Source organism: Rissa tridactyla, chromosome 1 (assembly GCF_028500815.1).
Source record: "Rissa tridactyla isolate bRisTri1 chromosome 1, bRisTri1.patW.cur.20221130, whole genome shotgun sequence".
Lineage (NCBI taxonomy): Eukaryota > Metazoa > Chordata > Aves > Charadriiformes > Laridae > Rissa > Rissa tridactyla.
The window spans coordinates 192529149-192543935 of record NC_071466.1 but is presented as its reverse complement, the minus strand read 5'-3'; the positions used below and the strand labels follow the sequence as shown (position 1 = coordinate 192543935).

Below are 14787 nucleotides of genomic sequence, written 5' to 3'. Positions count from 1 at the left end.
ACTTCCAGGGATGGGGCAGCTTCTCTGGGCAACCTGTTCCAGTGCCTCACCACCCTCACAGTAAAGAATTTCTTCCTAATATCTGATCTAAATTTACCCTTTTCCAGTTTAAAACCATTATCCTTTGTCCTATCACTCCACTCCCTGATAAAGAGACCCTCCCCATCTTCCCTGTAGGCCCCCTTTAGGTACTGGAAGGCCATTATAAGGTCTCCCCAGAGCCTTCTCTTCTCCAGGCTGAACAAACCCAACTCTCTCAGCCTGTCCTCAGGGGAGAGATGCTCCAGCCCTCTGATCATCTTTGTGGCCCTTCTCTGGACCTGCTCCAATAGGTCCATGTCCTTCTTGTGCTGAGGACTCCGGGGCTGGACACAGTACTCTAGGTGGGGTCTCATGTGAGCAGAGCAGAGGGGCAGAATCACTCCCCTCGACCTGCTGGCCCCAGGTCAACCCAGGATGCAGTTGGCTGCCTGGGCTGCAAGGGCACATTGCAGGGTCACATTGAGCTTCTCATCCAAAAACACCCCCGGCACAATTTGCTTCCAAAACAAACCAGGCAGAGCTGGCCCGTGGGCTGGTGGCCCACACCCTGCTCGGGGCCAGCGGGGAACTGCTGCTGCCAGGTACGCTAACGCCCCCAGGAACCCCGCAGCGGCGGTCCCCGAGCGCTCCGTGGGGCGCACAAACCCCCCAGGAACCCACCGGGCCACGACAGACCCCTCGTTGCCCCCGCCGCGCTCGGCAGGGCCGCGTCCAGACGCCTCCTTCCCCTCACCCGCCGTCGTAGCCTGAGGGGGAGAAAGCGACATCACTCACCGTTTGCTAGACAAACAACTCGCACTGGGAAACCAGCAATTAACTTTAAAGCTGTGTACGCTGGCACCCCGCCCGATATTTGAGCGCCCCGCTAACGCCCTCGCCGCGCATGCGCGGACCCGCCGCCGGAGTGGGCCTTCGCCCTCCCCTCGCCTCCTGACCGCGCCTGCGCGGGACGCGCCGTCCTGTGTGGCTGCGGCCGGGGGGCTGCCGCTGTCACCGAGGGGTGCGACCCGGCCCTCGGAGTCTCGGCTCGCCGGCGGTTCGATCCGCAGCAGCCGTAGCGGGCCGAGACCGCTGCCGGCGGCTCCGCTCCCCTGCCCGGGGCCCGGCACAGCCCGCCGGCTGCCTCCCGCCGTCGCTCCCCTGAGGCGGGACAGTGCCCGTGTCCCCGCCGCGGGATGAAGAGAATCTTCGGGTTCGGGAGGAAGAGGAAGGGGCAGCCGCCGCCCGGCAGCGCCTCCCTGCCCAGCCCCGCCGGTGCCTACGAGCTCCGGCAGAAGGACCTGGGTAAGCTGCATCGCGCGGCCGCCAGCGGCGACCTGGCCCAGGTGCGGCAGGGACTGAAGAAGTCCGGCATCGACGGGCGGGACAAAGCGGAGCGGTAAGGGGGCAAGAAGCGGCGCTGAGGCGGGGTGGGGGGTCCCGGTACAGCCAGGATCCTCGGGCGCAGCTCAGCGGGGCTGGGGGCGAACGGCCGCCTCGCCGCTGGGAGCGGGAGCGCTGGCTCCGCAGCCGAGCTCGGCCCTCGGCTGGGTGCGGGAATCAGGCTTGTGGTGCCCGAAACCCTCGAGCGTGGCCTAACACGCAACTGTCGCCTGACCCTTTTTTGTCCCGGCCTCATTCCCGGAGTTGTATTTCCTTGCCTAGGGCTGCAGGAGTGGAGGGGATCTGGCAGCAGCCTAACAGAGGTGGGTGGCAGAAGAAGCCTTAGGACCATTCCTCCCAGCCACGTTTTGAAGTCAAAGTGCGATGGCATCCATTGCTGTGCATCTTTGAGGGCTTGGCATGTGGCTTCAGTAGTTGAGCCGAGAAAGCTGCACTGCCTCAGCCAGGAGTAACTTAAGGAGAGGTGCTCTGCAGTTAGGAAAGAGTTACAGCACAGAATCACAGCATCACAGAATGGTAGTGGTTGGAAGGGATCTTCGGAGATCATCTAGTCCAATCCCCCTGCCAAAGCAGGGTCATCTAAAGCAGGCTGTACGGGAACACATCTGTGCGGGTTTTTGATATCTCCAGAGAAGGATGCTCCACAAGCTCTCTGGGCAGCCTGTTCCAGTGCTCTGCCACCCTCAAAGGAAAGAAGTTTTTCCTCATGTTGAGATGGAATTTCCTGTGTTCCGGCTTGTGCCCATTGCCCCTTGTCCTGTCACCAGGCACCACTGAGAAGAGTCTGGCCTCATCCTCTTGACACCCGTCCTTTAGATATTTATGAGCATTGATGAAGTCCCCTCTCAGTCTTGTCTTCTCCAGGCTAAACAGACCCAGGTGTCTCAGCCTTTCCTCATAAGAAAGGCGCTTCATTCCCTTGATCATCTTTGTAGCCCTCCCCTGGACTCTCTCCAGTAGTTCCCTGTCCTTCTTGAACTATTTTTTCTTGATGCTGCATTCACAGTTGCCTGATGTGCCTTTTGCAACTGTGATGTGGCAGCCAAAGCAACAGTCTGATTTTAGGTGGCAGTTACTTAGTTGTTTGCTCTGAGGCTTTGAGACAGCTGATCGGTACCTTGGATTGGAAGATCAGTGCAGCGACTTGCAGGAGAAGCTGCTTCTTCTGGCAGGTGTTATTGTGTGGGTTTTTTAGTCAAGCACAGCAAATACTTGTCAATTACATCTCAAGGAGAAGCCCTGGGCTGCAGCATAGATCCTAGTGATCCATCGTAAGCACAAGGGAATCAGATGAAGTTTTCAGGTCTTGTGTGCGTCAACCCTTTAATGCCTTTTCTGGAAAGACTCAGAGTCAAAACCTTCATGGTGTACTGAAAAGATGCTGGTTTTATCAGAGCAGCTCAGATTCCTAGGCTGTCTGTCCTGAAGACCGGACTTTTGCCAGACTGCTAGCTTATTGCCCTGGAAACACCTAAAGCCACCTAGATTTGTAGGAGAAGCAAGGAAAAGCACAGTAAACATGCGCTTTAATAATGTGGGTTGCATGCCTGAGTGTTGCCAATCAGTATTTTCTTATGCAGCTGGAGATACGGGATGCAGTTTAAGGTTGAGTGCGTTTTGTGCATACTCCATCTGCCTGAGTCAAGGTGCCCAATGACATTTATGGAAATAGCTGCTGATTGTTTTTCTGTTTTTCTTTTTTCCTTCTTACTACCTTCTCTTTCACTGTGTCTGGTTCAGTCAGTCATCGGGTCTTAGCAGACCCTGGAATGAATTTGGTTAGTTTTTGCATTTTGAGTTCATCTTGTCTAGAAATTTGGTCTAGAAAGCTTTGTTTCCCCTGAAAAGATTTCCTTCTGTGTGTCATGCTACTATCAGTGTTATATCTGGGCAAATAAAGTAACACGCTCTAAAAAAAACAAGAGACAAGGCAGTTTGTGTACGATAGAGCACTGCGATGGTTTTGGCATGACAATGCCCAGTGCTGAAGAGCTGCTGAAAAGCTGACCTGAGAGTGATTCGGTGGACAGAGTCTGCATGCTTGCTGCAGCCCTGTACGCTACAGCAGCTATGAGGGTTGCAGGCCCACTTATGCCTCTTAGTGCTTGTGGGTGTGATAGTGTTGTGAGTGACCACCGATGCAGTTGTGTTTCAGAGCTTCATTGTGTCATCCAGAGACTGGTAAGAGTTGACATAATTGGAAATAGATGTAAAGAATAGGAAATGTGAGTGGTAATGGCTAAATGTGTGCATTGTTGATATAATATCTCAGTTCTGCTCCTCAGGACTTCCAAAAGCAAAATCCTGCACATGGCAAGTGTCACATCTACAGGCTCCTTCCATAAAGTGGGTCCTGTAGCCCCCCCAGGACCTCCAAAAAAGTGCACTTGTAACAGCACCAGTTAGGAGCAGGCAGCTTTACAGAGGTGGTCTAGCAAAGCTTTCAGCTTACTGGAAGAGATGGGTAAAACTCAGCACAGAGTTGGAAGCACTGTAGGCATGATGCCAGCTCGTCATGAATCCTGGGTCAAAGCTAATCACTAAGAGAGATTTACGCTGTCAGCTCCCTGTCAGAGTGAACTCTAGAGCTTTTCATTGCTTAGCTTGTAGCTGCTGGGTCATCGGCTCAAGTGCTGTTGGAAGTGCGTGCCACCAGCCTGTTTCCCTGTGGTCTCCAGTGGGGTTGTGTTGCAGCTGCTCAGGCATCAGCAATCATATTCTACCCCATGGGTGATCAGCATAGGATTGCAGCAGCAGGAGAAGCAGAGTCTGGGCTGGGTGGCAGAACAGCTTTGGTGTTGCTGGAGGCCTCTTGCACCTACAGGCAGCTGTGAACACTTTGATATTCTCTGCGAGCTTGTTTCCTGAAATTGATCTTCTGTGGAGCTCAGCAGGCCTTGCTCCAAGCAGAACCATCTCCTTTCCCGTTGACAGACTGAGAGGCTTGGTTGAGGAGGGCAGCAGTGAGTCCACGGGTTTTCTGAAGGCTTTTCCATTTGCAAAGCTGATAGTGATTCTTCAGGTTTGTCGTGTTTCCTAGTGCTTGGCAGTAGCATGTTTTAGATGATAGTGGACTCTGTCATAACCAGTTCTGTTAGCTTTCAGATAATCTCAGTCAGTCATTTCTTCAGAGGTGAAGGATCCTGCATACTTATGTGGGAATTTCTCAAAAAGTAACAGTAGTCACCTTTGAGGTACTCTTCTGTTAATGCTTCGGTCTGTTCCCTGTTTGTAGCAAGACATCACAAGTTCTTTGAAGTTTTGTGTGGTTATGTTGTCCTTGTTGCCATGGAGGAGGCTCATCAACTGCCCTGTAACAAGAAGTATCTGCATTACGAATGGCTGTGTTTCCGCATCACATTTGTGTACCTCTGCTTTTCTGTTCCCACCTAGCCAGTGAGCCGCTGTCTCACAGCAAGGTACCAAAATAATTGCAAGTTTAGTTGAGCATTCCTAAATACAGAGAAGGACCTACCCACAGTGATGCAGTTCAAAACTAGTGCTGGCATCCCCCTCAGTTCTTGAGGAACTGCAGGATTTTTATTGCATCACCTTCAAGGGAGGAAGGTCCCGGCTGTTTTCTAGCTTGTTTCCTGCTCTGTTGGGGTCAGGTGTCCTGCAGACCAGCAGGCACTTTGCCTTCTGCGCAGAGCAAATCTTGTGCTGCTTTTTTGCCTATGGTTTAGGGGGAAATGCATGCAAGGACTTTCTGGGTGATTGTGTCTTTGAGTACAAGCAGGCTGGTTGAATTGCTATCAGACCTAAGATGTTGTGTGATTTGAAGGAGCCCTTTTCTTTCTGGCAAGGCTTTAACTTGAAAAAAAAAAGTTTCCTTTTCTTATGCTGGTCATGTATTGTGGAAATACGGTATTCCCTCCTTGAAGAGGACTTCCTCTGTAGTAGGCTTTTTATGACTATGATAGTTATATGTGTCAGGAAGGTCAATTACTTTCCTGTAGTGAGGATTACAGTGTGCTGTCCAGTTTGCTACATGTTATCAGAGGCACTTTGGTGCAAGCGTGTTCTTGTGTTTGCTGCAGTAGTACACGAGAGAGAAAAAGCCGAAGTTCTCCAAGTTCAGGAAAACACTGATATTCTTGCTATAAAACCCATCTCCTCCATCTCTGATACACTTCTGGCATGTGAATGATCATAAAAAAAACTTAGGGATTTACTTGCCACAGTCCTCAGATTTCCAGGCTTTGGTCTCTGTTGCTGTGGCGTGTGTGTAGTCCTGCTGGAGGCAGTGACCAATGTCTGGCACAGGAATCTGCTTGTGCAGATTCAGTTCTTCAGTGAAGGAAAAGTCACCTTACTAAGCAGACACCATGGAAAGCTTTTGCTAGCCAGCCTCAGGCATTTGGTGTGCAACTTCTGTTAATGGTGGTGGAATGAGAAGTCTTTTCTTAAGCTTGCTTTTTGCAAAGTGAAACTTATGGCCATATCCATTTATCTCAGTCTGAATCGATTTCTTTAGTTGTCTGTCTGTGCTAATATAATATATTTAATTTTTAGGACACCTTTGCATCTCGCTTGTGCAAGTGGCCATGTGGATGTCGTTGCATATCTTGTAGAAAACAAGTGTAAGCTAAATCTTTTTGACAATGATAACAGATCACCACTGATGAAGGTATGTGGAATATGTTATGTATGTGTAAAATGTTATGTTCTGTTCTTGCAAGTGAGGCTTATTGATTATGCATGAAATAATATGTATCTTGCAGGATTCTTTACATACACCTGTGTAGAAACATGCATATTGTAGTTAGGGTGGAGTAGGAGTATGTTACCTAATCTTTGAAGGTGCTCTTATTTTTTAGCATTGTGAGGCTGGGGGAATTGTAACAGAGTGAAATATAAGTGCTGGAAGTTTTTGCTTTTTTTTTCTGTGTTGTTCCCAGGCAGTACAGTGCCAGCAAGAAAAATGTGTGGCTATTCTGCTAGAGCATGGTGCTGACCCGAATCTGGCAGATGCTGATGGCAACACTGCCCTTCACCTGGCTGTCATATCTCCTAATACATCTGTAGCAGGACTGTTACTTGAGCATAATGCCAACATTGATGCCCAGAATAAGGTAATTTTTTACATTTATTAAGGAAGTTATTTCAAAAAGTTGCATTAATATTTCTCTTGAAGTGTTTTTTGACTTTGATTTTTAACTTGATTTATTTATCTGTGCTTTCAGGAGGGATATACCCCGCTTATTCTTGCTGTCTCTGAACACCACGAAGAGATGGTAGACTTTCTCCTTAAAAAAGGAGCTGACGTGCATGCCCGAGATCAGTGTGAAAGGTGAGAAGTTTGTCAAAACTCTGCATAGGTGTTTCCAGTATTCTTTAGGTTGGATTGATGAGAGGCATGGGAATGAGCTTTGAAAAAAAAACAATAGGGAGCCACACAGAAGGAGCTATTTCTGTGTGACTTGTGAAAGCAGGTCTGCACTTGATTGCTGTTATGCCTCAGTGGCTGCTTTTCGCATTAGGGATTGCAAAAAGGCATTGCCTGTGATGGCCTTTCTGGCAGGAAATGTGCCATTAGCTCAGCACCGTTGCCTCAATTTGAAAAACCCTCTCCTGCATAGCAGCATAGTTTGTATATAAGTGTTGCCTATGTGGAAGCTTAGTTGTTTTGACTCCTCTCCCATTTTATTGTTGCTCTTAATACCTAATGTGAACTGCTTTGTCTTTCATTCATTTTAAAGTAATGGAGGAAAACACTTTTTTTGAGAACAAGTAGGAATAAAAATAATTACAGTATCTGTGTAAAATAATCTATTTCATATCATGTTTTGGATGTTTCAGAACCCCACTTATGACTGCTGCCTCTGGTGGGGAACTTAATTTGATAAAAATTCTTCTTCGGTATGGTGCTGACGTTTCCCATAAAGACACTAATGGATGGACAGCTGAGGATTATGCTGTTATTCATGGATATTCTAGGTGAATTTTTTACTTTATTGTTAGAATAAGTTGTCAGTTGTCAGCGTGGCTTTTGAACCTTTTTGGTAACAGCACCAAGGTTTAATGGTGTGTTGAGACCTGTCAGTGCTCAGTGATGTCTTCTGATATGTATCATTCCTGTGTCCAGTGCTAATTTGGAAGTTGAGGAAAATTTACACCCAGAATTCTCAGTGAGATTTCAAGTTTTGTTGCTAAGCTCACATCTGCCCAATATAATCTCTAAAAAGGGCCAGTATCCTACAGTTATCCAGAGGTGGAACTTGGCAAACTGAAATGCATGTAAACCCTCTCTCCAGACCAGCACCGTTATCCTTACTGACTTCCACTACAACGACCAGCAACTACTGACCGATACCCCTTTTGTTAAAATCTTGAGCAGTTCTACTCTTCTTATGCATAGCTTTGAACCTGTGGCTGTTCCTTCTTTAAGGTGGTTATGTGTGCTTAAAAGCTAGGCTGAAAAAGATGTGCCACACAGGAGTTAATAACTTTGTAGGTATAAATATACATCTATAGTATGAACATCACTGGAGTGATTATTGAAGTATGTAACAGTCATGCAGTAAGTGCTGTGTGTATTACCTTTAGCGAATACATATGAGTATATGACTTCATATGGCTATGAATATGTATAGGATGGCTAAGAAGTGGCTGTTAACTATACTGCTAAATGGTGGATGCAAGTATGTGGTTATTTTTACGAAATATATTTCGTTTCTTTCTCTATTTAGCCTTAGTACACAACTGGCAGAGTACGCAGACTGGGAAAACACAGGAGAAGCTTCTGCAGGTGGTGCACAAGGCATCATGGTACCAAGCACTCCTCTCCGGGTGGGAGCTGCTGGCTTTACGTTGGGTGCACCTGCTGTGGACAGAGGAGGTAGGATCCTTAACCATGGAGAAGCTCATGAGGAAAATCACTGTGGCCTTTTCTTTAGGTGGTTTGTATTGTTAAGCTTATTGTGTTTACCATTGACTTTAGCAGAGGCATCAGATGCAGTAGCACAGGAAGTTCTGTGCATGTGCTTATTTGTTGCTAGGTGGAGGTGCTTCTTGTCAGACTGTGAAGGCAGTTGTGATTTGTGTGCTACGTGTCCACTTATAGGGTTGTTGCCTTCTGCCCATCAGATTGTCCATCTATATAGGCGTTCCCGTAGAGACAGAGAAGGGGCACAGGAAAGGAACTAGACAATAGTGGTTTTGTTTTTCAGGTGTGTACTTTTTACCTATAGATGGCTATTCAGATTGTAAAAATCCAATTGCAAAAGCAGTAGGTTCATTCTGAGTAGTTGTTCAGCTTTCTGTAGTTGGGAAGCAACAGATGAGTTAGCAGATAGATACATGTCTTGTCGATTTCCACTGAGTTTGTGTGTCTTTGTTTTAAGATTAATAGTTTCACCTGCACTAAGCTCCTTCTAGTGAGTCATTTTGTTTCTTGGCATCAGTTACAATTGTTTCAGTGTAGGTGCTGTAGAGACATATTTAGGAAAAACAGTCTTGGAAAAGTAACTGTGTTAGCAACAGCAATGTAGTGTCTGCATATACCATATCTTCTTGGACGTAGTTTGATTTACAATAAAAATAATGCTTATCTTCCGGTTCCAGAAATTTTATGAAATAAATTTTAAAAAAATCCATATTACCTTGTGGTCCAGAAAAAAAAATAAATTGCCTTTTGATCAAAAAATTAACTTCTTCAGTGAGTTTTTAAAATCTAGGCTATGCTTATGAGCTCACATAGCCCTAGAGGAATCTTGTAAAATCAATATTTTAATATAAATGGAATTGTTTGTCTTGTACTTTGCATCTCACGCCCTACAGTGGGAGGTTTTATTCTATCTGGTTTTTTAAGGGTGTTATATCAGAACTGTGTGGCAAATGGGCAGCAGACAGTGTTCAAACACAGTTCATTACTCCTTTTTTAAATATGTCAAGAAATATGAGCAAAACATGGGATATTTTTACTCATTGACTTTTCCCAGATATGGAAATTTAATTTAGAGCCAAACTTTGTTCCTTTGACTTGGGAATAGTTGCTTTGATCTAATTGGAGATTTGTAAAGTTTCTTGATAGATTGAAGGAGGAATTTTTGGTTGGTTGGTTGGTTTTGGTGGCTTTGGTTGCTGTTGGTGGTGGGTTTTTTTTGGAAAGGACTTGGTATAGGTAGCGAAATGTTGCTTTCACTCGAAGAGCACTGTCTGTTACTACCTCCCATGCATGAAGATAATGGCTGTGCTACCACGTAATGTCTGACAGGCCTGGGTTATTTTAAACTATGTGGCTTGAAGAATAATATGATTCCAAAACTGACATCCTCTCAGGGAAATGTGGGTTCTTGAACAAAATTATTTGCCCCATTCCTTGAAAATTATAATACCACTAATGTAAATCCCCAATATGATGGGAAATCTTTACTTCTTGTCTTCATTTGAAGAGGCATAGTAAGTGTGAAGAGCATGTTACGCAGGTTAAGGGCTTGGGAGAAGAGTATGCTCACTTCTCAGTCTGTTTCTAGTAGGGCTTGATTTTCTTCTAAGTAGTATGAATCCTTTTCTCCTTGTGCTCATTCTCTTAAAAGATGACCCCAGCATGTTGAGCGAGGGAGATTAGTAGCATATAGGGGACATTTATTGGCATTAATTCTGCAGTCTCTGGCTTGCACCCAAAAAGCACAGGTGCATCATGAGAGTCCCTTTGATATGCTGTAGTAACAGGCTTTGAAGCTTCCGTTAGAGGAGAGGCTGGGACGATCTTGAGAGACCAGAGAAACACCCGCTTTGGAATTCTTTTCTTTTGCTCTTCTGTGCTATTTTTGTGGGATCGTCAATGTTGTTCTTATTCCTTTTGCTGCTTTTGCACTTGTTGAACAGTCTCCAAAATATTCTCCTCTAATAAGCAAGTCAGCATATTTAAGAAGTTGGCTCATGCTTATTTAAATGTTTACTTTTTGTCAGAACATGAACCTTTTTAATAATCACAGACAGGTTTGCAAAAACCTCCAAAAGAATGGCTTCCAGCTCTGACATATTGAATGACAGACTTTTTAGATTTGAAGTTAGAATTTCTTTGGCAAAACATAGTAATTATACAATTTTTCTAAAGGCAAGGATTCAGATTTCTAGTATGTCTGCAGTAGCAGCTTTTTTTTAGCTATTCCACTGCATATTGTTGTATTATTCCTTCAGTGTTTCCCTGAGTTCCTACAGAAACTGTTGGGTTTTTATCGTAAAAAAAGATGAAGAGAAACGAGGGCTTCAGTGTGAGTTACATCACCTGAGGTCAGGAAAAGTTGTCCTGTAACACCTTTTAGAAATCTGAGAAATGGAGAAAAGATGAGAAACCATCTTGAGTTCCTTTCTTAACTCTTCAAGTGTATGTTTTTTGATAGAAGTCCTTTTGTCCCATCCATTCCTTGTATTTGTGGTAAAATCAATATAAGCAGGACTCCCTTATGCTCTGAGACAAATGTTATAGCCTTGCCAAGGAGAAATTTGGTGTGGGGTAGCTGCAATAACAGAACCACACCATTTGTTGACTTAAAATATAAAATTCTACTAAGTAGAATGGGTAGAGTAGGTGGATAGTGATTTCTATTCTAAAACTTCTGTTCCACAGCACGTTTGTGTGTATATGCACACAAACACACATGCATGACACTCACACCAGTCAATACACCCGTTTTGGTCCAGCTGTGGCCTGCCATATAGCGCTGGGGGAACAGCATATTCATTCTGATGGCTTGTGGCATCTTTTTTCTGGCTTTTTCTGGTGGCATAGCTTCTGTATGTGAACAGTTCAGCAAGGTCAAATCAATATAAGCAGGACTCTTCAAGCTGAGGTAGAAAGGTCCCATGTTTGCATCAGGTACCAACTGACACAACTTTTAAAGTGGGATGGTTTAAGGTGACAGGTTTCTGGGTTGCCTTTTTTAGCAAGGGATAAAAAACATACTAAAACTATAACTTGAGTGAATGTAAATAACATAATGTCTAGAAGTTGTGTGGTGGTGTGAGTACTGAGAGCCAGTATTTCCTTCAAAATTTCTGAATAGTATATCTCCAAAGTTTAGTTGTTGACACCTAAGGATTTTTGGGATGCCTAGGGCAGGGATTTTAAGTGTGCTGTATGTATAAATCACTCTACAAATACGAAGGAATTGCATTTGCAGTCTGTGCTAGACAAGGACTAGTCAGGTTGAGGAAAATACAAAGTTGGCAGTAGAGTAAATTTCTGGTAATCTCTTTCAGTATTTCAAAATACTGGAGTATGGGTATTTTACATGGAGCAAGTAAATTTTAGTTACACTGACACTGTCCCTTAAAAGTAGAGTTCTGTAGACTGTGATTGGTTTTGTTTGTAGCACGTATAACTGTAGAGTAGGCTGATAGTCACAGTAGCTGACAGTCCCATTGCTATAGCTTTGTTGATGTACTGCTTATGTTTTCCAAATTTCTGGGAATTCAGATTTATTCTGATGTCATTGTTTCATCTGTCCTTTCCATGCCTTTTCCTAAATGGATATAGGAATGCAACAATCTCCTAACCAGTCATCAAGAACAGGAAAATCAAGGAAAGGTATTCTGTACAGTAGCATTTCAAATATGAAACATGTTGTATGATATACAAATATTAACACATCTATGATGTTTATTATCTTGGATGTCCCTATTTTGATAGTTTTGATTTTATAAATTAGATTTGAGAGCAGGCTTTGAGGGCTTTTTATTTGTTTGCATGTTTTGCATGAGTCCTTTATTACAGAACTGAGTGTTTGCTTTGTGTCGTTAGTGCTAGTAAATAATTTTTTTAAAATATGTTCTTCTGTTACTCCAAAATTTAAATGGACTTAAGTTAAAGTGGAAACAAGCAATCCCCAGAGACTACTTTTCTAGATCCCATTTCTATGGTAGGGCATCAAGGTCTGTCTGAAAGCTAGCTCATGAACTTCCTATCTTGCCTGCTAAAGGACAGTGTGACCTGGTTTTAATCATTGCTTAAAGTTACTATACATTGAAAGCAAAAGTTCAGATAACTTACTTAACTGGTTTGATAAATTATAACTGTACTCATTGAAAATATAACTGAAGTCATAACCAACTGTTCCACACTATCAACCCAGATCTGAGAGACAGATTTTTATTCAGGTTGGGAGGTTAGTAGGTAGATTAGACTGCTGGTACCAAGTGAGTTAAAAGAAAATAAAACTGTACTATGTAGAGCTAATTAATATTTTAAAATATTACGTGTTTGTAACAGGAAACATTAAAAATCAGAGACTGTGTTGGTATTTTAATGGTTTTAGCTTGTCCTCGCACTGGAAGTTTCAGCCTCTTTAAGTTTTGTCTACATGACATGTCAACACTGAAGACGTACACTGTATTTCATTGTCTGAAAGCCCTGTTCATGTCAGGAGATGTACTCATCAAAGTTCCCACATAAACACTGTCTTTAGGACAGACAAAATTTCCATGCTCGTTAGTGGTTTACTGATAGTATAGGAGATATCTTCAGGTGTGATAAGCCTTTGTTTCCTTTTCCCTTTAATGATTTTGACCAAGACCTCAGTTTAGTTGTGCGACTTTATGGAAGGTCACCAATCTCCTGTTTATAAGCAATTTCATTTTATTATGATAGTTTAAAAAAATCAGTTACTGAGAATTTGAGGAACACTGAAATAGCCACTATGTGGAGGTTGTATTTGTTGGTTTTTTCCCTTCTGTCTTGGGAATTGAAGAGCCCTTTTATTTCATCTTAATAATTTTTGATAGCTGAGAGGGTTTAGCACTGTTCAGGGTGGATTCTAGCGTTTGGATTTCATTAGTATATCAGTGATGTGCTAGAGTGCACTCTCATTGAGTTTGCAAATGGCCCCAAATTGGAGGGATCAGTAGATATGCTTCAGCACAGCGCTGCCGTTCAGAAGGACCTTGGCAAGCTGGGTAAATGGACAGTCGGGCCTGTCTTACAAAATTCAGCAAGGGCAAATGGTAAGTCCTGCACATGGAAAGGAACAACCACTTGCTACAAAACATGCTGGGACTGCCTGGCTGGGGAGCTGCTTTGCTGAGAAGGCCCAGAGGGTCTTGTCAGAGAAGGAGCTGAGAACGAGGCAGCAGGGTACCCTGGCAACTGAGGAGGTCAGCGGTGTCCTGGGCTGTATTAAAAGCAGCATAGCCAAGAGATTGAGAAAAGTGGTTGTCCACCTCTACTGGGCATTCGCTGGATTGTGTCCAGCTCCCTGGGTATAATTTTGAACCTCCAGTGCAAGAGAGATTCAACAGTGAGCAAGTTCAGTGGAGGGCCACCAAACTCATCAGGGGCAGGAGTACTTGCTCTTTGAGGAGAGATTGAGGAAACCGGGCTTGTTCAGCCTAGAGAAGAGGCAGCTTTGAAGGGGACCTAGCAGCAGTTTCAAGTACATATGAGGAAAAGACAAAGCCAGGTGCATGACAGCAGGCAGAGATACAAGAGGCATAAATGGAAACAAGGGTTTCTAATTGGATGTGAGAAGCTTCACAGAGAAGCTGTACAGTCTCCTTCCTCGGAGGTGTTCAAGGCCGGGCTGGATAAAGCCCTAAGCAACCTTACCTGACCTTAGCTGAGCCTGCTTTGAGGTGGTGGTTGGCTAGGAGACTTCCTGAGGTCCCTTCTGACCTGATTTATCCTATGCTCCTATGTGCAAATTGCCTTCATAACACTGATGAAAGCTTGTAGTATAGAATGCCTTGGTTATGCCTCTTTTGTCTGTTGAATACCCTTCTTGGTGCAATGTAGAGAACTGCTGGTGATTCTTCTACCTGAAGATAAGCTTTAGATCTTGATTATGCTTTTTGATTTTATTTACCTTTTCAGAAGAATCTGTAACTGGTTAGAGCAGCAGATAGTATAGTATATAGCATAATGTTATACATAATGTTACATAAAATAGTAAAATCTCTGCATGTGGTTTGTACGTGTAATACGAGTACTTCAGAGGTTCGTTTACTTGCTGTCTTGCTAAACCACCACCATTTTTTTGTTAACTGTTTACTAATATAGCATATCATGCTGTGCTATTTTTTTTTTAGCTTAAAGATGTTTCTTAAACTTCTAGGTATAAGAGTACAAAGGAGATATAATGCTGGTCTTCTTTGTTTTCTTTTTTTAAATTCAATATGGCTTGAAAAAGCAGTTGTTTTGGAAATGGATTCATTCATGCTGTCTTGTGTTGAATTGACTACACAAAGTTTCATGCTGTAATGACCTGTAGAATTGTCCGTGTTAAATGTTTATATGTACTGGTTAATTTTTAGTATGCCAAAACTAATTTCAACATGTCAATTAATGTTTGAACAGCAATAGATGACTTTTCCCAAGGAGACTCAATAAGGTGAGACTTTAAAAATACCTAACACTTACCT

The 14787-nt window shown here is 43.9% G+C and overlaps 1 protein-coding gene across 10 annotated transcripts in view; it reads left to right on the top strand.

Moving 5' to 3' along the window:
- Nucleotides 1-993: 993 nt before the first annotated feature.
- LOC128910151 (ankyrin repeat domain-containing protein 26-like) overlaps nt 994-14787 on the top strand; it is a 58051-nt gene continuing 44257 nt past the window's right edge. For 4 of the 10 annotated variants that reach the window (XM_054203082.1, XM_054203138.1, XM_054203104.1 and 1 more), the window contains exons 1-8: nt 994-1420; nt 5941-6055; nt 6327-6500; nt 6612-6718; nt 7228-7365; nt 8118-8266; nt 11912-11962; nt 14723-14756. In XM_054203082.1, coding sequence (XP_054059057.1) covers nt 1218-1420; nt 5941-6055; nt 6327-6500; nt 6612-6718; nt 7228-7365; nt 8118-8266; nt 11912-11962; nt 14723-14756 — 971 coding nt within the window. In that variant the 5' untranslated portion in view covers nt 994-1217. Of the gene's footprint in view, nt 1421-5940; nt 6056-6326; nt 6501-6611; nt 6719-7227; nt 7366-8117; nt 8267-11909; nt 11963-14722; nt 14757-14787 lie in introns of those variants that run through there. The other 6 variants (XM_054203102.1, XM_054203093.1, XM_054203113.1 and 3 more) reach the window with 5 other exon arrangements.